The sequence below is a fragment of the Perognathus longimembris genome, chromosome 13 (assembly GCF_023159225.1).
Source record: "Perognathus longimembris pacificus isolate PPM17 chromosome 13, ASM2315922v1, whole genome shotgun sequence".
Lineage (NCBI taxonomy): Eukaryota > Metazoa > Chordata > Mammalia > Rodentia > Heteromyidae > Perognathus > Perognathus longimembris.
The window spans coordinates 49051830-49078895 of record NC_063173.1 but is presented as its reverse complement, the minus strand read 5'-3'; the positions used below and the strand labels follow the sequence as shown (position 1 = coordinate 49078895).

Here is a 27066-nt window from a genome sequence, read left to right as displayed (position 1 = left end):
TCTTCAATTAACCACTAGGAAAGAAAGAAAAAAAAACCCACTTAGGTTTTTAAAAAAAGAAAGAGATCTCCTCCTTCGTGGCACTTCTGACATGCCAGCCCCAGCTGGAGTGGCTGTCCCTACCCTTCATGCTCCATAGCCCTTGCCCTTCTCTCTGGCATTGGTCTCTTTCCACATACTTCGGTTCTTTTCTGTGTGTGCACACTGGTACTGGTGGAGCTTGAACTCGGCGTCTGGGCGCTGTCCCTTAGCTTTTTCACTCAAGGCTAACTCTCTTCGATCTGCACCACAGTTCCACTTCTGGCTTTATGGTGGTTAATTGGACATGAGTCTCTTGGACTTTTTTTTTGTGTGTGTGGCCAGTCCTGGGCCTTGAACTCAGAGCCTGAGTACTGTCCCTGGCTTCCTTTTGCTCAAGGCTAGCACTCTACCACTTGAGCCACAGCGCCACTTCTGGCCATTTTCTATATATGTGGTGCTGGGGAATCGAACCCAGGGCTTCACGTGTACGAGGCAAGTGCTCTTGCCACTAGGCCATATTCCCAGCCCCTCTCTTGGACTTTTCTGCCTAGGCTGGTTTTGAACTAAGATCCTCAGATATCAGTCCTCTGAGTATTTAGGATTACAGGCATGAGCCAGGGGTGACCAGTTTCATTTTGTCCACATACTACTGCCCTTCCCCACCCTCCCCCCCCCCCCCCCCCCCCCCCCGCCAAATGAGTAACCCCTTAAGGACAATGTCTAGGGCTTGTTCAGCTCAGCTTCTTCTTTCTGGGAACCTAAGTGGTATGGCGCCTTTGAACATTTCATTGCTATCTGCTAGCCCAAGTGGCAACTGGAGCCCCAGCCTTCAAGGCCACATACCAGGAAAAGGGAAGAAAAGAGAGAGCAAAAGGAATGCACTACACTGTGGAGACAGTGCCTTTTTCTTCCAGTGATGTCTGCTTGTATCTCACTGGCCAGGCTAGCTGCAGGAAAAACTGGGTGCATTACTTCCCTTCAAAGCCAAGAGATCATCCCTTCATTTACAGATGAAAAAATAAGGCCCAAAGAAAGCAAAGGAAGGGGTGACTTTGTCCAAAAAGAAATGTATTCATGCCAGGCGCTGGTGGCTCATGCCTGTAATCTTAGGAGCCTGAAATCTAGGATTGCAGTTCGAAGCAAGCCTGGACAGAAAAGTCCCCATGAGACTGTTATCCCCAATTAACCATTCTAAAACCAGATGTGGCACTGTGGCTCAAGTGGTAGAGTGCTAGCCTTGAGCACAAGAGGTTCAGGGACAGCGCCCAGGCCCTGAGTTCAAGTCCCAGGACTAGGATACACACACATGCACACACGCACACACACACACATGCACATACACATACACAGATGTTAAAAAAAATTAAATAAGGGCTGGGTAGAGTTGCTTGCATAGCACAAATGAAGCCCTGGTTCAATTCCTCAGTACCACATACACAGAAAAAGCTAGAAGTGGTGCTATGGCTCAAGTGGTAGAGTGCTAGCCTTGAGCACAGAGAGGTTCAAGGACAGTTCCCAGGCCCTGAGTTCAAGCCCCAGGATTGGCAAAAACAAAATTATATTAAATTAAATAAGGTGCTGGGCACCTGTGGTTCACACCTGTAATCCTAGGCACTGAAGAGGCTGAGATCTGAGGACCATAGTTTAAAGAAAGCCATGGCAGAAAAATCCATGAGACTCTTATCTCCAATAAGTCACCAGAAAACTGGAAGTGGCTCAAAGTGGTAGCCTTGAGCTGAAATGCTCAGGGACAGTGCCCAGGCCCAGAGTTCAAGCCCTATGACCAACCAAAAATAAATAAATACATAAGGTGGTAGTTGTGAAAAGCACTTGACAGAATGCCAGGCACACATTGACTGTAGTCGTTTAGGTTCTCTTGAATGCAGATCCTGAGACAAGAATTTGGTGTGAGTAACTGAGAGGTAATCCCAAGAACTAGGATGAGAGGTAGGGAAATGGGTCAAAAAGGGAGGAAAGAAAGCAATGGGTCCAGCTTGGCCTGCAGCTCAGTAGTAGAGCACACATCGAACTTGCACAAGGTCCTGCGTTCCATCCCAAGCAAGGCAAAAGAAAAGAAAAGAAAGCACGCAGATGTGAGCAGCTTTGGAATTGGAAACTGGCTTAGTTCCCCTGAGGAACCAGGAACCTGAGGTCTTTTGTCTCCAGCACTGACCCCTCCCTGGTTGGGGACTGGGGTCTCTCTCATATAAACAGCCCAAGAACATTCTTAGGGAAGACACCAAAGCAGTTAGGTTCAGGAGCTAATGACAGCACCAGCTGTTCTAATGGTGGTTGCTCTCCATAGTAGGAACAATCAGAAAGAACAGCGTGGCCTGGGCTCTTTCCTCTGAACTCTGCTGCCACCTCTTCCGATTTGCCTTCTGCTAACCATGGTTCTCCACCCTGGGCTGCCCACTGCCCACCAGCTCCTGGCATCTTCTCTCTCCTATCCCTTTCTGATTGCCCTCCTCCCTTTCCCAGCCCCCGAAGCTACCTCGGCTCTCATGTGCCCCAAACACCCCTCTCCACCCCACCCTTCTGCTGAAAACTCTCTGTGAGACCCAAATAAGTGGCAAATGGCTGCCAGAACATGTAATTGGGATTTTAATTGTCCTGCCTGTGCACCCTTCGCCTGTCTCATGACCTCAGAGTTTTCAGGCCAGTGGAAGAGACAACTGTGATCTTACAAGGGCTAGATAGATGCTTTGTCCCACATATCCTACTTGAAATGCACACACACACACACACACACACACACACACACACCCCTAATGACATCCTGAAGGAACTACACAAGCCAGTCATCGTTATCCACACCTCCAAGGAGATGAGCTTACTAAGTGGAGTGGAGTCAGGTAAGTCCTGAGAGTTCCACAAGGAAAGTCCCGGAGGGCAAGGGGCTTCTTCGCCAGGAGGCAGGTGACTTAAGCTCCCCCCCCCCAACTGAAGCCCAAGCCCCAGCCCACCAGGAGGCCAGCAGCCCCTGTCAGCTGAGAGCTCTTCAACACCCCCCCCCCCCTTTAAGTCAGCATCTACTGAGTACCAGGCAGGCCACAATCTCTATGGCTGCCTTGGGAGATCACACAGCCCAGACCCAGACCCATATCAGGGGAGTCCAAGCCCACAGAGCAGACCACAGGAGGGGTTAAGGTAGGCAAATCTGTCCCCCATCTGTGGCTTTGCTGTACTCCATGGTGTCCATGTCCCTCTTTTGGGGGGAGAGGGGGAGAGCAATTCTGTGGCTTAAACTCAGGGCCTAGGCTCTGTCCCTGAGCTTCTTTGCTCAAGGCTAAGGCTTTGCCACTTGAGCCACAGCTCCACTTCTGGCTTTTTTTTTTTTTTTTTTCTGGTTAACTTAAGAGTCTCTCTGGCAGGTTGGGAATATGGCCTGTGGTAAAGTGCTTGCCTCACATACGTGAAACTGTGGGTTTGATTCCTCAGCACCACATATATAGAAAAAAGCCAGAAGTGGCGCTGTGGCTCAAGTGGTAAGAGTGCTAACCTTGAGCAAAAAGAAGCCAGGGACAGTGCTCAGGCTCTGAGTTCAAGGCCCAGGACTGAAAGAAAAAAAAAACACGTCTCACTGGCTTTCCTGCCTGGCCTGGCTTTGAACTGTTCTCCTCAAATCTCAGCCTCCTGAGTAGCTAGGATTACAGGCATGAGCCACAGGCCCCCTGTCGTGTAGGGATTTTCTGCCCTTCTCAACCCTTTCTAGTAGAAGATCCTGTGGACCTGCAATCTGTGACCTTTCTTAGTCTTCCTTTCTAACCGCAGGATGGATATGCTCAGGCTTAGAGATGAGGAAGAAAGTCTTGGACAGTTTAAATTCTCCTTTCACTAGTGACATTGACCAATTTATCCTTCTCTTCCCTCGGACCCTCTCCTCCAAGGCTGCTCAGCCTGGACCTCTGTCTCAGCCAAACCCTCGCTGTCCATTGTCCTTGCAGCCCAAAGGCAGCTCCAGACTCTGGGTCCCACCCCAGCCTTGTGTCCCCCAACCAGTTAGGAAGCTGCTCTGTAGGTGTGCCTGGGTCATCCCCAGTGTGGCCTCTGTCCCGGGCCTCAGTTTCCCCATCTGCTAACTTGGGTGAAGGATGCCAGCTGTCCAGATCCGGAGGAGGAAGCTCTGAGCCAAGGTCACCAGTGAGGAAGGGTCCCCGCTCGCTGGGCGGCGCAGGCTCGGTGTGGTGCCCCGGGCCCGGCGGCTCGGCTCCCCTCCTCGGTGCGCCCCTCCCCGGCGGTCCTTTCCCCTCTCCTCCTCTCCCCTGCCCTCCGCCTCTCTGCTCGCTCTGCTCGCCCGCCTCGCTCTTTGGCTGTCCTTCCCATTCTCTCACGTCTCCCGGAGCCGGAGCCGGGGTCCCCGCGCCCGCCGGCCGCCGCCCGAGCCCCCGCCACCCCCGCAGGCCCGGCCCCGCCGCAGCGCGGGCGGTCAGTGCGCAGCCCCAGCGCGCGCCCCGAGCGCGGAGCCCGGAGCCCGGAGCCCGATCGCCGGCTCGGACCCAGCTCCACCCGACCGCCGACGCCGCCAGCCAGGTGAGGGCGGCCCCAAGGAGGCGGGGGCGCCGGGGCTCCCCTTTACTGCACACGGGGGGGTGGGTGGCGAGACGCACGAGGGGAGTGGGTCCTTTTTTCCTTGCAAAGAGGACACTACGAAGGGATGGGCGGCGGAAGGAAAGTCTGGGGGAGACAGTATTTGGGGTACGCCTTTCTGGGGCGACATTATATATATGTACATACATACACACACACACACACACACACACATATATTCACGAGGATTAATTGGTTCCTGTGAAAGTGGGATTCAGCTTCTTGGGAGGGTTTGAGGGGCTTGCAGGGTCGATGGGTTGGGGGTCCAGGGGCTTGGGAGGAGGGTTAACTGGAAAGTGAGGGTTTGGGGAAGAGGGCTCAGAGGTGCCCTCGGCCTGACACCGCTGCTGCTGCTGCTTCTCTCTTGGTTCCGGGGTTCCCAGTTTTTCTCTTTGAAGATATTTTGAGCCTCACCTGGACAGGGCTGAGAACGGCCATTTCCTTCCTTGGAGCTGGGCCCCCCTACCCCCTCCCCGGGACACCCCACCTCCTCTGATCTGCTCAGGGAAGGACGGACACAAACAAAGACTTTGGGAAACGTGCGGTAGTGCGGTAGTGTGTGAAATGGAGGCTGGGCGCGGGACACGGAGGGAGACCCTTTGGCACCTCTGGGTGGCAGGTAGATGGCTGCGGGGGTGGGGGGTCAGGTAATCCCTGGGGTATTGCTCTAGAAAAAGCCCCGGTTGGGTGAAGATTAAGCTGTCCTTCACGCTCTCAAAAGACAAAAGACTAGAGATTTTTTGTTGTTTGCTTGCTTTGGTTTGGGCTGCTTGTTTTCCTTCACCCTGGATCCCCCTCATTGTTCCCCTGTCTCTTCCCAGGTTTTTGAAGAAGAGTAACTGAGGCAGATGACAGGTTACCTGGAGATAGTTGTGTTGAGCAGGGAAGGGTGGTAGGAAGAAAAATGTATTGAAGTAAACAAAACAAAAACTCAGCTTAAGGTTTATCTTCATGTTCTGTGGATGACCTTGGTCCAAAATGCACCCTACCTCCTTTGTTTGGATCTCAAGTTTCTCATCAGTAAAATGGAACAGGCTATCCTACAACTTTGCTGAGAACAGATGGTGTCCAAAAAAGCTTTGTAAAAGAGAACATGTTGGCTAGGTACTAATGGCTGCACTAGTGGGCACTAAGGGTTGCAGTTCAAAGCCAGCTGGGGCAGAAAAGTCCATGAGAGTCTATCTCCAATGGAACACACACACACACACACACACACACACACACACACACACACCAGAAGTAGAGCTATGGCTTAGTGATACAGTTTTAGCTCTGAGCACAAAAGCTCAGGGCCAGGGCTGGGAACAAGGCTTAGAAGTAGAGTACTTGCCTAGCTTGCATGAAGCCCTGGGTTTGATTACTCAGTACCACATAAACAGAAAAAGCTGGAACTGGCCCTGTGGCTCTAGGGGTAGAGTGCTAGCCTTGAGCAAAAGAAGCTCAGGTCCAGCACCCAGGCCCAAAGTTCAAGGGGCAGGGGGAGAATATTGAACGCTTGTAGTCTTTACCCTAGATATGGGCTCCTTTTCTCCTGCCTTCAAGGATAGCAAAATTTATAGCATACATTTGTGAGAATTAGAAAGAGACAATATTCACCTGGCTAGCAGCTCCAGGTCTTTTTTGTTGTTGGTGGTGGTGGTGGTCATGGGGCTTGAACTCTGGGCTTGGGCACTGTCCCTGAGCTCTTCAGCTCAAAACCAGCACTCTACAACTTGAACCACAGTTCTACTTCTGGTTTTCTGGTGGTTAATTGGAGATAAGAGTCTCAGACTTTCCTGCACAGGCTGGCTTTGAGCCTCGATCCTCAGATCTCAGCCTCCTGAGTGCCTAGGATTACAGGCATGAACCACAGGCACCTGGCTAACAGTTCCAGGTCTTTATCAAGAAAATTAGAGGGGGGCTGGGGATATAGCCTAGTGGCAAGAGTGCCTGCCTCGGATACACGAGGCCCTAGGTTCGATTCCCCAGCACCACATATACAGAAAACGGCCAGAAGTGGCGCTGTGGCTCAAGTGGCAGAGTGCTAGCCTTGAGCGGGAAGAAGCCAGGGACAGTGCTCAGGCCCTGAGTCCAAGGCCCAGGACTGGCCAAAAAAAAAAAAAAAAAAAAGAAAATTAGAGGGGCTGGGGATATAGCCTAGTGGCAAGAGTGCCTGCCTCGGATACACGAGGCCCTAGGTTCGATTCCCCAGCACCACATATACAGAAAACGGCCAGAAGCGGCGCTGTGGCTCAAGTGGCAGAGTGCTAGCCTTGAGCGGGAAGAAGCTAGGGACAGTGCTCAGGCCCTGAGTCCAAGGCCCAGGACTGGCCAAAAAAAAAAAAAAAAAAAAAAAAATTAGAAGTGCAACTTTACCCATGTGTTTCAACAGCTGGGCAAGTGGGATGTGGGTTCAATCCCAGCTCCCATCAACCCTTGGGTTGATGTGTCCCGGTTCAGGACACATCCTGGTTCAAGAAGCACGGCTGTCCCTGGCAACTCTTCGCAACAGGCACCCAGTATCTCCAAGAGACACAAAACTACACACCCTTCCAGGCACTTTCCAGAGACGCTCCACTCCCGGGCTGCCTCCAGCCTATCTTTCTTGCCTTGCCTCTTCAGGTTCTTGGGATTTTAAGCCCCAATGCCTGTGCCCTACTTTAGAGCATAATGGAGTCCTTCAGTGAGGTTAAGCAGTGCCTTCACCAAGCTCTCAGGCATAGGAATTCAAGAGTCTCTAACCCCTTAAATCCAGAATGTGATCAGATCACTTTTCTCATGGCCAAGAACAGAAGCCTGTGCACACCTAGGTAGCACTGCCATTTATAAACCATGTTCATTACTGATGGCTGTCTCATTCTTACCTTTCCTCCATTGACAGAGAGGAAGTCATTCACAGAGAGGTTAAGAAACTGGTCTAAAAAGTCAGGCACTGGTGGCTCACACCTGTAGTCCTAGCTACTCGGTAGACTGAGATTTGAGGATCACAGTTCAAAGTCAGTTGGGACAGGAAAGTCCATGATACTTTTTTCTTCTGCCAGGCTTGGGGCTTGGACTCAGGGCTTGAGGACTGTCCCTGGCTTCTCTTTGTTCAAAGCTAGCACTCTACCTCTTGAGCAACAGTGCCACTTCCAGCCTTTTCTTTTCTGCTTATGTGGTGCTGAGGAATCAAATCCAGGGCTTCGTGTATGCTAGGCAAGCACTCTACTGCTAGGCAACATTCCCAGCCCCTATGAGACTTTTGTTGTTATTGTTGTTCCCATTAGACTTTCATGTCCAATTTTCTCACCAAAAAAACTGGAAGTGGACCAGTGGCTCAAGTGGTAGAGTGCTAGTCTTGAGTAAAAGAGCCTAGGCCCATGACCGACCACAAAATTTAAAAAAGGAAGGAAGGAACTGGTCTTAGGTTCCACAAAATTTAAAAAAGGAAGGAAGGAACTGGTCTTAGGTTTCACAGCATGCTGGTGGTTAAGAGTGAGGACCTGACCTTTAACTCTAGGTGTCTGTCCACTCCATTCCACCATCACTGATAACAAAGCAGCTGACTTTAGTCTTACCAAAATCCCAGTTGGAATCTTGTTCTTGCTCTCTATCTCCAGTAGCACTGGCTCTGCCCTGGCCCTCAGGGACCAGCCCCAACCAGAAAGGTTACCTTCCCTTACTCTGATTTCACAGGGAAGGAGCTATCTCAAATCCTAACAGTTCTCCCCACCTATGCAGGGAGGATGCCTGGGGAGTTCAGAGGTCCATGTGAGAGTTGACCTTTGAATGGGTAAGAGGCCAAGAACAGGGAACAGCTGTTTGTTCTCCTGCCCAAATGGATCTTAAACACCATCATGGAGGCCACTGACACAGAGACAATGTCTATTCTCAAGGGAAAGGCCAAGGAGACACAAAAAGGCAGCAAACTCCAGACTGACTAGACACTACTATACACCCTTCACCAGGGCCCCTGGATGCTGCGGGGGGAGAAAGGTGATTCTAGCAGGCAGGGCTGTAAGCCTTTTCAACCACAGGATTTCTACTTGTCTACCCGCCCCCCTCCCCTCTTTTAGGGCTTGAACTCAGAGCCTGGGAGTTGTCCCTTTTGCTCAAGGCTAGAACTTTTTCACTTTGCGCCCCCTTTTGCTCAAAGCTAGAACTTTTTCACTTTGAGCCACAGCTATACTTCCAGTTTTTTGTTTTGTTTTTGCCAGTCCTGGGGCTTGAACTCAGGGCCTGAGCATTGTCCCTGGCTTCTTTTTGCTCAAGGCTAGCACTCTACCACTTGAGTCACAGCACTACTTCTGGCTTTTTCTACATACACAACGTAGAGGAATCAAATCCATGGCTTCATGTATGCGAGGCAAGCACTCCACCACTAGGCCAGCCCCTACTTCCAGTTTTCTAGTGGTTAACTGGACATAAGAGTCTCGTGGACTTTCCTTCCCTGGCTGACTTTGAGCTGAGATCCTCAAATCTTAGCCTCCTAAGTAGTTAGGATTGCAGGCGTGAGCCACCAGCACCCAGTTTTGTCTGGTTTTCTGAGGCACATGTGTACTGGTCTCAGGGCTTGAACTGGAGGCCTGGATGCTCTCTCCCTGAGCTCTTTTGCTCAAGGCTGACACTCTACCACTTGAGTTAAGAGCTCTGCTTCTGGTTTTTGGGTGGTTAATTGGAGGTAAGTCTCATGGACTTTCCTGCCCAGGCTTGCTTCAAACCGTGGATCCTCTGGTTTCAATCTCCTGACTAGCTAGGATTACAGGTGTGAGCTGCTGGTGAGGTTTATATATACACCAACTAGAGAAAGGAGTTTGTAGGGCTGGGAATGTGGCTTAGCGGTAGAGTGCTTGCCTAGCATGCATGAAGCCCTGGGCTCGATTCCTCAGCACCATATAAACAGAAAAAGCTGGAAGTGATGCTGAGGCTCAAGTGGTAGAGTGCTAGCTTTGAGCAAAAAGAAGCCAGGGACAGTGCTCAGGCCATGAACTGAAGCCCCAGGACTGGCAAAAGGGGGGGGGGGGAGAGAGAGAGGGAGGGAGGGAGTGAGAGAGGGAGGGAGGGAGTGGGTGAAGGAGAGACAGAGACAGAGACAGAGAGAGAAGAGAGTTTGTGTGCTTATAAGAAGAAAAAAGTTTGGAAACTCTCTGGCCTAATCCAAGGATTCTGAAAGCGAGGGTCCCTTGGCTGGAGGCATCAGCATCACTGCAAAAAACTGTTACAGACATGCAAAGCTCAGGCTCCATTAAGGAACCACAGAATCGGCTCTCAGGATAGGACCCAACCACGGGTGTAAGAAGCCCTCCAGGTGACAGCGATGAAGGCACCCTCAGGCTTGAAATGCACTGATCTTATCTAAGTGTCTAAATTATGGGTCAAGGTCAGGGCTAATGGAGGAGAACGTATATGACCTAGCCCTGGGGAGTTGGGCATTTGGAGGCTGCCCTGGTCCAACGGGATCCTCTCCTGGCCTTTTTCTCCCCTCTCAGACGCCATGCTGCTGCTCCTGCTGGGCCTGCTGAGCCCCGCGGCCTGCTGGGCCCTGGGCCCGGCTTCGGGCCCGGACGCCTCGGAGCTGCGATCAGCCTTCTCGGCTGCGCGCACCACGCCGCTGGAGGGCACGTCGGAGATGGCGGTGACCTTCGACAAGGTCTACGTGAACATCGGGGGCGACTTCGACGCGACCACCGGGCAGTTCCGCTGCCGCGTGCCGGGCGCCTACTTCTTCTCGTTCACAGCCGGCAAGGCCCCGCACAAGAGCCTGTCGGTGATGCTGGTGCGCAACCGCGACGAGGTGCAGGCGCTAGCCTTCGACGAGCAACGGCGGCCCGGGTCGCGGCGCGCGGCCAGCCAGAGCGCGATGCTGCAGCTCGACTACGGAGACACGGTGTGGCTGCGGCTGCACGGCTCGCCGCAGTACGCGCTCGGCGCGCCCGGCGCCACCTTCAGCGGCTACCTGGTGTACGCCGACGCCGACGCCGACGCCGCCGAGGCGCCTGCGCACGGGCTGCGCGCGCGCCCGGAGCCGCGCTCGGCCTTCTCGGCGGCGCGCACGCGCAGTCTGGTGGGCTCCGACGCGGGCTCCGGGCCGCGCCACAGGCCGCTCGCCTTCGACACCGAGCTCGTCAACATCGGCGGCGACTTCGACGCCACAGCCGGCGTGTTCCGCTGCCGCCTGCCCGGCGCCTACTTCTTCTCCTTCACCCTGGGCAAACTGCCCCGCAAGACGCTGTCGGTGAAGCTGATGAAGAACCGCGACGAGGTGCAGGCCATGATCTACGACGACGGCGCGTCGCGGCGCCGCGAGATGCAGAGTCAGAGTGTGATGCTGCCGCTGAGGCGCGGCGACGCCGTCTGGCTGCTCAGCCACGACCACGACGGCTACGGCGCCTACAGCAACCACGGCAAGTACATCACCTTCTCCGGCTTCCTGGTGTACCCCGACCTCTCTCCCGCCGGCCTGCCAGAGCTCTGAACGCCACACCACCCCCCACCTACCAGCCGGAGGAGAGCCCGGGGCGTGCATGCCGAGCCCGGGGACCGCGGGCCCGAGCGCCCCACCGGCGCCAGTGTGACGGCCTTGCCCAGGGCGGCTGGACTCTGCCAATAAAGTGGGCCTGTGCCGGTCAGCCTGAGGGTCCCCTTGTCTTGACTGCGACGCCATTGCCCCGGGATGGGGTGGGGTGGAGTGGTGCAGGAAGGCCCTGATCGCTTACTGCAGCCAGCACACAGGCCCCGTGGGTGAAGATTGGGGTGCTGGGAGGGTGAGGAGGTGGGATTGGAACCACCCGGGCCTCTCTCCACATTGTGTCTCCCCTGTCCAGTGCACCCCCGAATCCTAGTCCCCACTGGCCTACAACCTTATTCTTGGCGCCCAGGTGATTCCGTTTGGTAACAAGATACATCATCATACTTCCACACTGGGGGCATAGGACTCCAGAAAAGGGCATGTTCCTCCTGGGTGAACGAGGAAAGGGTTGAGGGGTTGATACCCGGTTGCCAGCCTCCTGGCCTCTCAGGATGGGGTGAGTGATTTGCTCAGGGTAAGAACACACAGAGTAAGCCGTCTTATTCTGACATTGAAGGAAGGGCATGGACTCAGAAAGCCAGAACAGAAGTTTTTATGGGAAGAGGGATACAGAATCCGAGTTATCCCTATCCCAGCCTGCTTCAGCTAGTCTCCGAGTGGGTCCTCTCCTAGCCTCTTTCCTCTGAGACTTGTTGAGATGTAGCTGAAGACATTTTTGGTCTCTTCTTCACTCTTCCAATGAACAGAAATCAAGAAGTCCATTCTACACTTCCAGCCCAAATGGAGAGCTCACAGACTTGAGACCCCAGACCCTTGGGATTGGAGGCCCAACATAATATTTCTGTAGATTCCATAGGATGGACCTAGAGGCTGACTTCCACTTCACTTGAGGCAGCTTCTCTTTCATTTAACCCCTTAGATACATATCTCAGTCCTGATCCAGTGAGCACACAACATACACACAAGTCTGGCTGCAAGTTTTGCCCTTTGCTGCCTATACCCAGTCTCTGGCTCTTATCCTATTAAGGTTCAGGGAACAAAGTGGGGTAGGATTATAATAACATGGGTAGGGGAGGATTATAATAAACCATGCCCAGACATCTGAGTAGGATTCCAGATGGTGTCTCTGCCCAGTATGAGCCTGGCTCAGGTTAAGAGGATGGAGAGGGTGTGGGCTGATAGCAAGGTGAAAGGGGGAAAGGGAAGGGGATAAGGATGGAAGTTCAAGGCCATAGTGAAGGATGCTGGCCCTGCGGGCAGAAACCCTTGCACAGATCCCAAAGTATTTCCTGTGCCAAGAAGGTGAAGACCTGGGCCCAGCGACTGCTCTCTTCAGTTTCATTAGCTGCATGAAGCCAGTAGATGCAGGACAGGCTGGTGAGGAGTAGATGTTCAAAGTCCCTGGGGCTAAGAGGAGGCCCCTTGTGCAGGTCCTGTAGCTGCTGCAGCTGCTGCTCAGCACCCTTCAAGTCACTGGGCACATGGTCCTGCAGAAGGAGCCTGAGTCGGCGACCTGGACGTGTGGACGCTAACTCCTCATCCTGAAGACGCAGCTGCCTCATGACATCCAGCTCCAGCCCAGACCACAGCAGCTGCGAAAGGAGCCATTTAAGGGGAGGGCTGGAGTCAAGAAGCAGGGAAGGGAGAAGAATGGGGGGAGGGGCACAAGCAGGCAGACCCAAGCTGTTTCCCCCACCCCCAGCAGTCCTGCTCTGAAACCAACCCCTTTCCCAACCCTCAGCTAGGGACCTCCAGAACCCTCCCCCCAACATCTCAGGCTGGGAGGAATGACCTCAAACATCACTTCTGGGTCTTCTGACTCCTTCAGGCCATCTCCCAGACTTGCGCTGTCTCGTGGCTGCCCTAGGGCAGCAGAACAGAATCAAGATGCTTGCCACAATGCCCTGAACAAACTTTCCCAGTTCTGTCAATGCAGGAATGCCATCTTTTGCACTCTACCTGCCCCACATGTACACATATGCACACTGACATATACCCTCCTAGGCCTCTGTCTTGTGATTCCATAGTGTTACTCCATCCTCAGTTACCATCTCAGCAAATGTCCAAACTCCTTTAACTTGTACATACCCTTGCCAACAGGTCATATAATTCCATATAGTAATCTGGGGCGTGACCTAGAATGGTCTAGTGACTTTTCAGAGGATAAGTAAACCTAGGAAGGGTGTCCTTTTTCCTTGCTGCTGGCTCAGTAATGGATTGTGTGGACAGAACAGGGCAGAATGTCCTTTGTGCTTTTCTGTCTCATACCCTGAGGTGTGGCCTAGCCCTTGGTTATCCAAGCCTTGAGCAGGTCAAAGGACCTTGCTTTGAATTATCAGCTGGGTTGAGCCCAGGGTTCAACCCTGTTTGGGGCCAGCCTTAAGCATACCCAGGGCAGTCTTCACAGGCTTCGTTTATACCTTTCCATTATAGGGTCCACATCTCTACCCACTACAGCAGACATCAGACCCAGTAGGCCCAGAGTTCCCGAGCCCTTGTGAGCTCAGCTAACTCAGCTAACTGCTGTCAGACAGCAGCCTTCCTTGCTCCTATCCATTGTCTGAAGCCTCTGTACCTGCATGGTGCTGTGTTTCAGTCACCCACGGGAGATGAATGGTCACCACCAGACAAACCAGGAGCTGCAGTGTGCTGGCCATGCTGCACCACATTTTCAAAAAGTCTCTTCCCACCAGCTCTCTGCTCCCTCATCTGCGAGCCACACACCACAGCTACAGCTTTCCACTGCAGACTGCTCCTGGGTTCTGCTCTGATCGTGTCTTCAGTGCTGAAGGGAGGTGCTGGCTGTGGCTTCCTGCACTTCCCAGGGGCTCTTTCTACCCTGGATTTGGCAGTAGCAGCCTGTTCATGTCCAGATGGGTGGGATATTTAATAAAAAGGGTGTTTGGTAGCAAGCAGCTCTAGCTTGGCCCTTCCAAAGGGAAGGATACTACCTGTCCTCATACTCAAAATATCCTGCTACAGAGGCCAGTCACTGACATCGTCCAGCCCTTCCTCCAGGGAGCCCTTCAGCTGCCAAGAGCATCAGCTGCATAGAGCTGGGCTGGACAGCCCCTTGCAAGGCAGAGCACAGCACTCCACCTCAGGCACTCAGCCACAGGAGGGACCTCTAGGTCAGCTGGGGTTGGGAGTATCAAGGTCTCCTGGGAACTAGACAAATAGGCAATTCCTCAGTGCTTTCTGCTCTAACCCTGAAATCTCTGCTACTTGCTAATGTTCTTCACTCGGGCCAGAAACCAGGAAGATTAGGATATAGTCAGGATATAGGGAGAACGCAGGGTTAAAGACTCAAAAATAAAGCAATGCATTCTTCCTGCTTTGGTGTTGGCTCATTTTTCTTGTGGGTGACTGGGTGGGAGGAGAGTTGCCCTGGTACCACCCAAGCTTCAGGACCTATCAGCTGCCATCAGTCTGCTAAGGGGCTTCCTGGGGCAGCTGTTGAGATCCTCTGGTTCTCATTAAAGACCACACTACACCCATCTTGAACCCTGTGGTCTGTAAGAACCACAGCTCCAGAATCCCTCTCAGGTCACAACATCTGCAGCTGCACTATTTAGTTCCATTAAAACAGACCATTCTTTGGCAAGGTCTTTGCTAATAAGGAAACACCTGTCTGTACCTACCTTCTCCTGATTCAGTGTTACTTGTACCCATTAGAAGAAACACACACAGGAGTTTTAAGTAGGAATTTATTTACATGGACACTCGTAGATAAGGTTACTCTTTTAAGATCCACAAGTCTTCCCTGAAGCTACTTGGCCTCAGGCTTCTTGACACCAGCTTCAAGCTTGAGAGTCTCAGGGGGCTGGCGATAGGCAGGGAACGCCTCCCAGGGGCTATTCAGGTCAAACTTGCGGAACTCTTGAGCCAACTCCACTGGCTCAGCCACCACCCGCTTCACCTCATCATCATAGCGTAACTGCAAGAGGGAAAGGGCCATTTTCAGAAAGCCAACAGTGAGTTCTCCATCCCTTCTCTTCATGCTTTGTGGGTACTAGCAAATGAACTCAGGGCCTCATGTCTCTAAGGCAGGCATGTATTCTACCAAGTCTCAAATAATTCCCCCCCGCTTTTTTTGTGCCAGTACTTGGGTTTGAACTCAGGACCCTGTACTCTTGCTTGGCTTTTTCACTCAAGGCTGGTGCTTTACCACTTGAGTCGTTTCTCCAGTTCAGCTTCTTTGCTGGTTAAATGGAGATACAATCTCAATGACTTTTCTGCCTAGTCTGGCTTTAAACCATGATCCTCCAGGTCTCAGCCTCCTGACTAGCTAGGATTATAGGCATGAGCCACCAGTACCTGGCTTGAGCACTTTTCTTAATAGGTCCACTGGCCACTGTTCCCCACTCCACCCCCTAAAAAAATCAAGCTAGACATTTGGCATGACTTTTCTTGATAATGGAGAGTCACTGGATAAGGTAAGGATAACCAGGTAATGAATGAAGAGACAAGCCATGTAAGGAAGACAGAGGTGGAGAATGTTTGGGTGAAAGGCAAAAGGAAGAAGCCTTGACTAGAAGTAGCTCTAAGGGAAATAGGACCATATAAAGCACTCAGTACACAGAACTTCCGTACTGAAGCAGCAGGGCTGGAGTGCCACACATTTCACAAACTGCAAACGTTTCACATGTGGCCTGTTCAGGGCCTCACATCTATAACCTCAGCCACTCAGGAGGCTGAGATCTGGGGATCCTAGTTTGGAGTGAGTCCAGGCAGACAAATCCATGAGACTCTTATCTCCAATGAACCAGCAAAAATCCAGAAGTGGGGCTGGGAATATGGCCTAGTACAAGAGTGCTTGCCTCATATACATGAAGCCCTGGGTCCAATTCCTCAGCACCACATAAATAGAAAATGGCCAGAAGTGGCGCTGTGGCTCAAGAGGCAGAGTGCTAGCCTTGAGGAGAAAAAAAAAAAAAAATCCAGAAGTGAAAAGAAAAAAAAATCCAGAAGTGGAGGTATGACTCAAGTGGTAGAGCACTGGCCTTAAGCAAAAAATGAAGGGGCAATGCCCAGAGCCTGAATTCAAGCCCTAGTGCCAGCACACTCATGCACACACAAATTCACATGCATAAAATCATCAGTGAATGTATAGTGCCACTGAAATTCTTCATAAGGCGCTTGCAATCTTATCTCCGGTCTTGCTTTAATGACCATTCTTGAGGGTTCAATATCTAGGATTCCAGAGATCCAGAGAAGAACAAAATAACCCCCTACTTTCAGGGCTTGGGGATAGTGTCCTTAAGACTGCCTTGTGCATTAAAGTGATCATTACAATAATTATGATCCACCAAACTTTACACATTTATCATTCAATGCTCATCATTTAGTGCTACTGTTGTTCCCATTATACAGCTGAGTAAATGAAGTTCTAGTTGAGCAAGTTGAATTCCATAGCCCAGGTTCTTAAGCCATTACAATCCACAGACCTCATTCCTACCATGCGCAGGGTTCCCCAGGATCCCTGCAAGTCTCTCCCTAAGAAAACCATGCTGGTTTCAGAGTCCTACCTCGACATAACCTGAGAGAGGAAAGTCTTTCCGAAAAGGATGTCCCTCGAAGCCGTAATCTGTCAGGATCCTTCTTAGGTCAGGATGGTTAGCAAAGAAAACTCCAAACATGTCCCAGATCTAGAAACACAATGTTCCCAGGCAAGCAGGACATCAAACCCAGCAAGAGATGAGTGGCCATACTGATTTTAACTATGGTTAAAATCAATTCCAGCAACTCAGGCCTAGAGGCAGAGCCCATCATATACAATAACTCACCTCCCTCTCATACCAATTGGATGCCTTATACACGGAGACACTGGATTCAAGGGGTGTCAGCTCATCTGTATAGGTCTTCACACGAACCCGTGAGTTAAAGCGCAGAGACAGCAGGTTGTAGACAACCTAGGGGGAACAGATGGTTCAAGTTTCAGGCAAGTTTCAGCAAGATCCTATCTCAATAAAGCAAGCAAGTGGGGCTGGGGATATGGCCTAGTGGCAAGAGTGCCTGCCTCGGATACACGAGGCCCTAGGTTCGATTCCCCAGCACCACATATACAGAAAACGGCCAGAAGCGGCGCTGTGGCTCAAGTGGCAGAGTGCTAGCCTTGAGCGGGAAGAAGCCAGGGACAGTGCTCAGGCCCTGAGTCCAAGCCCCAAAACTGGCAAAAAAAAAAAAAATAAATAAATAAAGCAAGCAAGCAGGTGGTAGTGGTGGTAGCGGTAGGAAGCTAGGAATGTGGCTTAGCAGTAGAGTGCTTGCCTAGCATGCATGAAGCCCTGGGTTCGATTGCTCAGTATCACAAACATTGAAAAAGCCAGAAGTGGCACTGTGGCTCAAGTGGTAGAGTGCTAGCTAGCCTTGAGCAAAAGAAGCTCAGGGACAGTGCCCAGGACCTGAGTTCAAGCCCCAGGACTGCCCCCAAAAATACCATGCTTATAATCCTAGCTATCCTGGCTGAGATCTGAGATCTGAGGTTTTCGGTTCAAAGCCAGCCTGGGCAGGAAAGTCTGTGAGACTCCTATCTCAAATTAACCACCATAAAACCAGAAGTGGCTTTTTGGCCCAAAGCGGTAAAGCACTAGCATCAAGCCCCACAACAACAACAACAAAATCAAAACAATGTTTGAGATTATACAATTAGTTAACAATAGAGCCAATATTCACATTCAATTCACATTCAGTGTCTACCAAATGCTACGACCCTGGTTTAATTGCTGTGTTCTACTGTTTGATCTGAACTGAGACTGTAACTAAGGAAGCAAGCTATAATTCCTGTAGATGGCTGTTACCTGAAAATGTTCTGTCCCTTTCCTTAGCCTTACTACCCAAGCCACCTCAAATCTCCTAGCTGACCTCAAAACGATTCTGTCGAGTTGGAACGTCAACTGCTGTCAAGTCAGACAAGGATTTGAACTGTGCATTGGTGTGATCCCTGAGAAAAGTCAACACTGGGATGACTCCATCAGGATGGATACAGATCTCCAGCTCATTGAAGCAGGTCACCTATAGACAGGGAAAGGTGGGGAGAGGGAAGACATAGTCATTAGGGGAGCAACTAACTTCAACTGGACTTACTTAATTTAAGGTAGAGAAAGAAACTCAGGTTTGGGATGGCACCTATAGTTTCTTTCAAGACAGATTGCTCACCCCACATGCCCTGATGACATAGTTCTTTATGGAGATCCAAGAACAGTAGAGAACATTACCTGAACTTGTTGAACATACTTGGGCAGGATTTCAGCCACATATTCTCCAAAAGCTGAGAGCTGCTTGTGGACCACATCATTCTGTTGTCTGACAGTAGCTGGAAGGGAAAACATATATAAGAAGGCAGCAAGTGACTTTAGTCTCTTAGGCTTGAAAAGGTGTCATCTCTCAGAAGGGTTCCCTGCAGAATCTTAAGAAGGCTCTCAGGTGGCAAGTCCCTATTCCAGGGATTAGGAAGTGATGAAAATTTGGGGGAAATGTCACCTCATTTCATAGAACACAGGCTATTGTTACTGCACCTGGGGTCTTTGCCTCTTCTTGAAATTATTTCACATTGCTTCTCTCAGATTTCCTGCACTCCTAAGGCAGCAGTGTCTACTCTCTAGCAAACTAGGAGTTCTTTAAGGATGGGACCCAAGGTTCTCAAGCCAAGAAATTCAGGGCCGAAGAGCCCTCACAGATGATCTTACTGAAACTGTAGAATATGTGTGATTGTGTGTGTGTGTAAGAAAATTAAGGCCCAGAAAGGGCAGAAAGACAGGCCTTCTATAGCCCAGACTGATATTAACTATAACAAAGTCACTATATAGTTATCACGTGCCCCTAAGTCGCTGGGTATATACATACCAACAGCCTGGGGAGTAATGATTTAAGTGTTCTTTCCCTGGGCAGATCTGCTCTGCCATTCTCCAGGTCTGTTGCTGGGCAATTTTACTGTCTGGATTGTTTCCTGATCTACTGGCAATAAAATACTACCCATCTCACAACACCTAAGATTATTCACTACAATGCTTAATGGGTTACCTGGTTACAGAATGCAATTGCTGGGCTCTGAGGCCCAAAGCTCTGTTTCCTACGCTCAAAGCACCAACAATTTAATCAGAGAAAATGGGAAATCATGAAAACGGGACAATACGGCCCAAACGAAGTAGGAGATCTAGGGCAGAGAAGGCTCGATTCTGTCTGTAGGCTAGAGACCATTGCAATCAAGTCTCCAAGGGCAAGAAGAAATTTGCCAGTACCCCGGGAAGGGCAATCTGGGGCAAGGACAATCTGGGGCAAGGACAAACACGGGACGAAGGTACTGAAGGAGCTCCGACCAAGGAGCCCGGGCGGGCGGCCGGGTGAAGGGCGAAGGGCGCGGCGCGCATACTCACGGCGCGCGTCGGCCGCGGCGCTCTCCCTCCTCACCCGCTGCAGCAGCACCGAGGCTCGCCCAGCCCCTGCACAGGGAGACAAGTTAACGGGGCGCGGGGGTGAGGCCTGGGGACGCGCCACCTCCACCCCGACCGGAGGCCGGCCTCTCACCCCTGGCCACAGCTGCGGCCCCCGCAAGCCCGCGCCTCCAGACCACGGCCGCCGCGGCCGCCATGCTTCCCGGATGCAGGCCCGGCGGCGCTGGGAAAGCCGGTGAGACGGGACGCGGAGCCCCAAGGACACGGACCGGAAGCGGAAGTGTGCAGCATATGTTCTTCCGGGCGGAGACGGGGCCGGAAGCAGAGGTTCCGTGTTCCTGGCACCGGGATGAGAGGAGGGAACGCAGGTGAGAAAGCCAGACCAGCAGGTGGGAGTACAGTAGAGCGAACGTGGCCCTAGCTCGCAGTAGCAGCAGTTGGAGAGAAGGTGAAGACGCCGAGGAATTGAACCGGTGAGACCAGGAGGGGAAGGGACGGGCATTTGGGGCTCTTGCGTTCCACATCCCCTCCCCCGCTCCGCCAGCTGAGCATTTGGTGGGGCGTGCGAGCCACGGGGTGGGTCTGGGAGGGGAGGTTGGGGGAGAAAGCGGTTTCCCTGGAGACCGTTTCCCTGGCGACTCTAGGTGGACTGGGGACACTCTTCCAACCCGAGGGGCGATGGTCCTCCTTTTGCCTGGGGCTGGGGACAGTTGGGCTCGGTCTCGAGTTCTGGAATGGACCTTCAGGAAATCATTTGGGCGAGTCTGTAAGTGGGGACAGAAACTCAGAAGAGAGTAAAAGTAAGGCTGTTGGTTGGCTCAGCCCATTGCTTCATATTGGAGGTCCTGGACTCCATAGGGGGACAGAGGGAGAAACCAGCTGGAAGAATGTGTATCTTTTTTCTTTCTGGTTTTGCTTCCCTAACCCTGAGCGTCACTATTTTAATGCCAAGGTATTTGGTTAGTAAGGCTTTTAAAAAGATCATAGGCTTCCTCCAGGCCCTTGCTTTCACGTGTTGACCTAAATCCTAAGTCTTTTGTTACATCATGGGAAGGAATATTCACTGTTCTCTCAGGGAGACCAGCAGTTAGAACTTTATTGATTTCATTGGAGATCTGCCACTTCAGGAAAATGAAGCCAGCTCTGAGTGAAGAAGAATGTCAGGGATATCAATGGCAGGGCCAGGCCTAAGGTCAGTTTGGACCCACTTGGCTCTTATGTTTAAGTACTTCACCCAGCTGGATTCACAGACTACAGCTGGGAATTCCTCAAATTCCTCAGAGTGGTTATTGCTTTTCAGACAGCTGGAAGAGAGAGAAGTTGGCTACCATGGAATCACCAGAGGAGCCTGGAGCATCCATGGATGAGAACTACTTTGTGAACTACACTTTCAAAGATCGGTCCCACTCAGGGCGAGTGGCTCAGGGCATCATGAAACTGTGTCTAGAGGAGGAGCTCTTTGCTGATGTCACCATTTCAGTGGAAGGCCGGGAGTTTCAGCTCCACAGGCTGGTCCTCTCAGCTCAGAGCTGCTTCTTCCGCTCCATGTTTACCTCTAACCTGAAGGAGGCACATAACCGAGTGATCGTCCTGCAGGATGTCAGTGAGTCTGTTTTCCAGCTCCTGGTCGATTATATCTACCATGGGACTGTGAAACTTCGTGCTGATGAGCTGCAGGAAATTTATGAGGTGTCAGACATGTATCAGCTGACATCTCTCTTTGAGGAATGTTCTCGGTTTTTGGCCCGCACCGTGCAGGTGGGAAACTGCCTTCAAGTGATGTGGCTGGCAGACAGGCACAGTGATCCTGAGCTCTACACTGCGGCCAAGCACTGTGCCAAGACCCACCTGGCCCAGTTACGGAGCACAGAGGAGTTTCTCCATTTGCCCCACCATCTACTCACTGATATCATCTCGGGTAAGTTTAAAAGGGGACATATTATATCCAAATATTTCAGTATGATGTTCAGTGGATATTCTGGTTCAGGAGGAAGGAGCCCTCAAATTTCCTGGTGAGAGTTTACATTACTGTTTCTAGTAAGAATGTAGATTAGATTGAGGTTGAGTTAGATTCAGTTGAGCTGCTGTCAAAGATAGAGTTCCTTAAAGAAACAGCAGCCTGGAAAAGAAAATGCCTCACATTGCCACAAAAGACAGTGAGAAGCTAGCAGATTAATCTGCCCTATGCTTAATTGCTCTAATCTGTTCTATTCTTTGCATTTGTCTATAGAACTAGTTACCTAAGTAAATTGACAAAACTATCCTTTTTTTTTTTTTTTTTCAGCTGGGAGTGTGGCACAAGTGGTAAAACACTTGCCTAGCAAGTGCAAGGCCCTGATCTTCAGAACCTTAAACCACCAAAATGAATAACTTTTTCTTTTTGGTGTTGATTCTAGGGCTTGAGCTCAGGGGCTGGGTGCTCTCCCTGAGGTTTTCTGGTCAAGGCTAGCATTCTACCACTTGAGCCACAGCTCTGCTTCTGGCATTTATTTATTTATTTATTTATTTATTTATTTATTTATTTATTTATTTATTTATTTTTGGTTAATTGGAAATAAGAATCTCAAGGGTTTCTTCCCTGGGCTGACTGCACCACATTCTACCACTTGAGCCACAGCTCTGCTTCTGGCATGCATTTATTTATTTATTTATTTGTTTATTTATTTATTTATTTTTGGTTAATTGGAAATAAGAATCTCAAGGGTTTCTTCCCTGGGCTGACTGCACCACAATCCTCAGATCCCAGCCTCCTGAGTATCTAGAACTACAGGTGTGAGCCACAGATGAAATATTTTCAATGATGGGATAACTTTAGGTAGCAGTCATGAGCCTTCAAGTGAGATGTAGCCATATTTAAAAGTGTTGAGTTCTCAAGGGTGGGGGTGGGAGGGAGGAAATGTGAGAAAAAGAGGGAACAACTGATACTAAGCAAAAGGAAAGAAGTTACATATCACTCCATCTGGAAGAAATAGTTTTATTGTTAATGCTCATAAACTTTGTAGATGAGAATGATGCTTATCATTGCAAAGGTTAAAATTTGTACTGTGAAATTTATGTAGTTACTTAATAAAGAAGAAAAAACATGTACCGAGTTGTGCAGCCTTGTAGATTGCTTCCATAGCATCTGGAAGCATTTCAGGCTGTCCATATTATGAGTTTATTTTGTACCAGTGCTAGGGCTTGAACTCAAGGCTTGGGTGCTATCTGAACTTTTGTGCTCCAGTCTAGCCCTTGAGCCACAGCTCCATTTCTGGCTCTTCAGTGTTTGGTTGGGGATAAGAATCTCACACACTTTCCTGACCAGATTGGCTTCAAACTGTAGTCCTCACATCTGAGCCTCCTGATTTGTTAGGATTACAGGTGTGAGCCACCGGCGCCCAGCCCCAGCCCATCCATTTTAATACTAAGACATGACTAGGGGTGAACCTCAGTGGTAGAGAGCTTGCTTAGCATGCATAAAGCCTTGGTTCTGATTCCAGCACTGCAAAAAATAAAATAAAAAGGCAGGGCTGGGAATGTGGCTTAGCGTAGAGTGCTTGCCTAGCATACATGAAGCCCTGGATTCGATTCCTCAGCACCACATAAACAGAAAAAGCAGGAAATGGTGCTCAAGTGGTAGTGTGCTAGCCTTGAGCAAAAGAAGCTCAGGGACAGTGCCCAGGCCCTGAGTTCAAGCCCCCAGACTGGCAAAAAAAGAAAAAACAAAAGCAAGGAAATGTGGGACCCTGGTGGCTCATGCCTGAAATCTTAACTACTAAGGAGGCTAAGATCTAAGGATCTGGGTTTAAAGCCAACTCAGGCAGGAAAATCCATGCCATCTTTTCTTTTTTTTTTTTTTTTTTTGGCTGGGCCTGGGGTTTTAACTGGGCCTGGGTGTTGGCCTGGACTCTTTTTACTCAAGACTAGCACTCTACCACTTGAGCCACAGCACTACTTCGGCTTTTTCTGTGATTAATTAATTAGATATAATTAATCCTGCCCAGGCTGGCTTCCAACCATGATCTTCAGCTTTCAGCTTTCTGAGTAGCTAGGATTACAGGCATGAGCCACTGGCACCAGGCTTCTATGAGGTTCTTATCTCCAGTGAACCACCAAAAAGCCAGAAATGGAGCTGTGGCTCAAGTGGTAGAGCAAAAAAGCTTAGGGAGAGCACCAGCAGGAAAAAAAAAAAAAAAAAGAAAAAAAGGGGGGGGCAAGGAAATGTCTAGATAATTTTGCATAAATGTATTTGTTCACATACATACACACAATGGTAGTCTTAATAAAGTGGTTCACATCTTTAAAGCCATTTGCCTTGAGTTTCTCTTTCAGATTATCAGATTGCCACTGACTTTGCCTTTCTTTGGGTCTCACAGATGGGGTTCCATGTTCCCAGAACCCCACAGAAGCAATAGAAGCCTGGATCAATTTTAATAAAGAAGAAAGAGAGGCTTTTGCAGAATCACTTAGGACTAGCTTAAAGGTAAGGCAGATTTCTTATAAAGTGGGGTACCAGAATCACCATGCATTCCAGCCTAGCCTCTTTGGTGCCTACTCAATAAACTGGCTTGAAGTTGCTATGAGCTGAAGAGAAGGTTGTGTTTGTGACCCCATAAACCACCAGTCTTAGGGCTGAGAATATGGCTTAGTGGTAGAGTGCTTGCCTAGCATGCATGAGGCCCTAGGTTCTATTCCTCACTGCCACATCAACAAATAATAATAATAAAGAAATTTAAAAATAAATATTATAAAAAGAAACTATCAGTCTATGAGCTTCAAAGCTCATAGAGCTCTTGTACTCTCCCCCAATACTTACTTCCTTCATTTTTAGCTAACAATTCCTTGTCTAGGCTTTTAAAACCGATGGTTTTTTAAAAGCTGCAAGAGTTAGGCATTGGTGGCTTATGCATATAATCTTAGCTATTCAGGAAGCTGAGATCTGAGGATCATGGTTTGAATCCAGCCCTGGCAAACTACCAAAAAAAGCCAGAAATGGAACTGTGGCTCAGGTGATAGAGTACTAGTCTTGAGCAAAAGCTCAGGCACAGCACCCAGGCCCTGAATTCTAGCCCAGGACCAGCAAAAAACAAACAAAAAAACCTGCAAGAGTAGGTATGGTGGCACAGGGTCTGGAATCCCACCATTTAGGATACTGATGCCAGAGGATTGCAAACTTGAGGCCCTCTTAGGCTATGTAGCAAGACTCCTTTTCAAAAATGTAAAAATCGGAGCTGGGAATATGGCCTAGTGGCAAGAGTCCTATACTTGAAGCCCTGGGTTCAATTCCCCAGCACCACATATATAGAAAACGGCCAGAAATGGTGCTGTGGCTCAAGTGGCAGAGTGCTAGCCTTGAGCAAAGAGAAGCCAGGGACAGTGCTCAGGCCCTGAGTCCAAGACCCAGGACTGGCAAAAAAAAAAAAAAGTAAAAATCAAAATATACAGTTGAAAGTATAAGTACAACATGTGCTTTGCCCTGTATAAAATGCCTAAAGTTAGGTGATTAGAGGAGAGCAAGGGTGACAAACAGGAACTGGAGGAGAGTGGTTAGAGCAAGATGCCTTTAAGGCCCAGGACCTTAACCTTAAAGCATGTGTCTGAGCTTAGCCTTCCCTACCAGCTGACACAGAATTTATCATTTTAATCCGGCCAACAGGAAATTGGGGAGAACGTGCACATTTACCTTATCGGGAAAGAGTCATCTCGCACCCACTCGTTGGCCGTGTCCTTGCACTGTGCAGAGGATGACTCCATCAGTGTAAGTGGCCAAAACAGCTTGTGCCACCAGATCACTGCCGCCTGCAAGCACGGAGGAGACCTGTATGTGGTGGGGGGGTCTATCCCACGGCGCATGTGGAAGTGCAACAATGCCACTGTTGACTGGGAGTGGTGTGCCCCTTTGCCCCGAGACCGGCTCCAGCACACCCTGGTGTCCGTGCCTGGGAAAGATGCCATATACTCCCTGGGTGGCAAGACCCTGCAGGATACTCTCTCCAACGCAGTCATTTATTACCGGGTAGGTGATAACGTGTGGACAGAGACAACCCAGCTAGAAGTGGCGGTGTCTGGGGCTGCTGGTGCTAACCTCAATGGAATCATCTACTTACTAGGGGGTGAGGAGAACGACCTGGACTTCTTTACCAAACCTTCCCGACTAATCCAGTGTTTTGACACAGAAACAGACAAGTGCCACGTGAAGCCCTATGTGCTGCCCTTTGCAGGCCGCATGCATGCAGCTGTACATAAAGATCTTGTATTCATCGTGGCTGAAGGGGACTCCCTGGTGTGCTATAATCCCCTACTAGACAGCTTCACCCGGCTTTGCCTTCCTGAGGCCTGGAGCTCTGCCCCATCCCTCTGGAAGATTGCCAGCTGTAATGGGAGCATCTATGTCTTCCGGGACCGATATAAGAAGGGGGATGCCAACACCTACAAGCTCGACCCTGCCACTTCAGCGATAACCGTCACAAGAGGCATCAAGGTGCTGCTTACCAATTTGCAGTTTGTATTGGCCTGAAACAGTGATGGAAAAGAGCAGCTGATTCCTTTGTCCTTCCCTTTTCCAGCACCTCCCTTGAACTTCAATTCAGAGTAATGTGTTAGTTTGGACATGTAGTAGAAAGCAGCACTTCCAGCCTTGCCCTAAACCCATAGGGATGTTCTGTTTGGGACTTAGTAGACTGCCACTCCCCAGCTGGCTGCTAGAACTGAGGTGGCCATCCCAGGATCCCGTGCCTCACTACAGATTGCTTAGAGCCAGTCTCTGACCTTAGGCACAGCCTCCCCTCTTTACCCGATCAATGTTAAATAGGAGTTACCCAATCCCAGGGCAGAAGGAAAGATGCCCATTGCTTTTTTTCTACAGCCAGCCAAGTGGCTAATTTAGTTGTACACAATTAGGTATTAGAGTTTTCCTTTAGGCTTTGGTTGGAAGAATGGACTACGCTGAGGTGTTCTTCACCAGCAAGACTCAACTCTAGAATTCAGGACGTTCTTTCCATTGTTTTTCATCTGTCTGTCAGGAAAAGTAATTTTGGTTTTATTTTTGGCTTACTTCAACAGATAAGCCAGGAAATAGAAAGGATTATTTCTGATTAATAGCAGAAATGTTTTCAAACTCAAAACTCTGGTCTTTTAAAAAGCTCTAAGCTAAATCAAGAGCTAGGAACTGTTCATACAAATAAAAGTTTTTGACGAGATATGTGTCTATATGTGTCTTGAAGGGATGGCTTTCTAAGGGGAACTAAATATAGACCCATGCATTCTGAAATTACCAGGCCTGCCTTTATCCACGCATAATTTGCATTCTTATCTCTAAAAGTGGGAGGGGAGCCCCAAAGTCAATGAAATTGGGACTCTTTTATCCTTTTCTTCAGTGTAGTGCTAGGGATCAAACTCCAAAGACTTACATACGCTAGGCAAGAACTCTGCCATTGAGCTACACTCCTAGACCCAAGGTGCAAAGAGCCACAGCCGGATATTACTTTTGTGTTTTTTTTTTGCCAACCTGGGCCTTGGACTCAGCCTGAGCACTGTCCCTGGCTTCTTTGTGCTCAAGGCTAGCACTCTGCCACTTGAGTCACAGCGCCACTTCTG

At 50.1% G+C, this 27066-nt stretch overlaps 4 protein-coding genes across 7 annotated transcripts; 2 read left to right on the top strand and 2 right to left on the bottom strand.

The window, feature by feature from the left end:
• Positions 1–10060: 10060 nt before the first annotated feature.
• C1qtnf4 (C1q and TNF related 4) lies at positions 10061–11216 on the top strand. Its single transcript, XM_048361590.1, has one exon. The coding sequence runs from the start codon at positions 10064–10066 to the stop codon at positions 11042–11044; it is 981 nt and encodes a 326-aa protein (XP_048217547.1). The 5' UTR covers positions 10061–10063; the 3' UTR covers positions 11045–11216.
• A 915-nt stretch (positions 11217–12131) lies between these two features.
• On the bottom strand, positions 12132–13911 carry Fam180b (family with sequence similarity 180 member B). Of its 2 annotated transcripts, none has more exons than XM_048361595.1 (3): positions 13674–13911; positions 13331–13343; positions 12132–12718 (listed from the first exon to the last, which is right to left on the bottom strand). In XM_048361595.1, the coding sequence occupies exons 1-3, from the start codon at positions 13765–13767 to the stop codon at positions 12322–12324; spliced, it is 504 nt and encodes a 167-aa protein (XP_048217552.1). In that variant the 5' UTR covers positions 13768–13911; the 3' UTR covers positions 12132–12321. The 2 variants fall into 2 exon arrangements, with proteins under 2 accessions (XP_048217552.1, XP_048217551.1); XM_048361594.1 differs by lacking the exon at positions 13331–13343 and adding an exon at positions 12891–12961 and having other exon boundaries at positions 12132–12690.
• Positions 13912–14788: 877 nt separating this feature from the next.
• Ndufs3 (NADH:ubiquinone oxidoreductase core subunit S3) lies at positions 14789–19768 on the bottom strand. The gene is made up of 7 exons (XM_048361593.1): positions 19625–19768; positions 19474–19539; positions 18316–18413; positions 17963–18112; positions 16885–17010; positions 16627–16746; positions 14789–15035 (listed from the first exon to the last, which is right to left on the bottom strand). The coding sequence occupies exons 1-7, from the start codon at positions 19686–19688 to the stop codon at positions 14868–14870; spliced, it is 792 nt and encodes a 263-aa protein (XP_048217550.1). The 5' UTR covers positions 19689–19768; the 3' UTR covers positions 14789–14867.
• Positions 19769–19783: 15 nt separating this feature from the next.
• Positions 19784–26669, top strand: Kbtbd4 (kelch repeat and BTB domain containing 4). Of its 3 annotated transcripts, none has more exons than XM_048361587.1 (4): positions 19784–19859; positions 20792–21409; positions 23847–23953; positions 25127–26669. In XM_048361587.1, exons 1-4 carry the CDS (start codon positions 19841–19843, stop codon positions 25985–25987), a joined length of 1605 nt encoding a protein of 534 aa, XP_048217544.1. In that variant the 5' UTR covers positions 19784–19840; the 3' UTR covers positions 25988–26669. The 3 variants fall into 3 exon arrangements, with proteins under 3 accessions (XP_048217544.1, XP_048217546.1, XP_048217545.1); XM_048361589.1 differs by having other exon boundaries at positions 19810–19964; positions 20796–21409; XM_048361588.1 differs by having other exon boundaries at positions 19810–19964.
• The last annotated feature ends 397 nt before the right edge of the window (positions 26670–27066 follow it).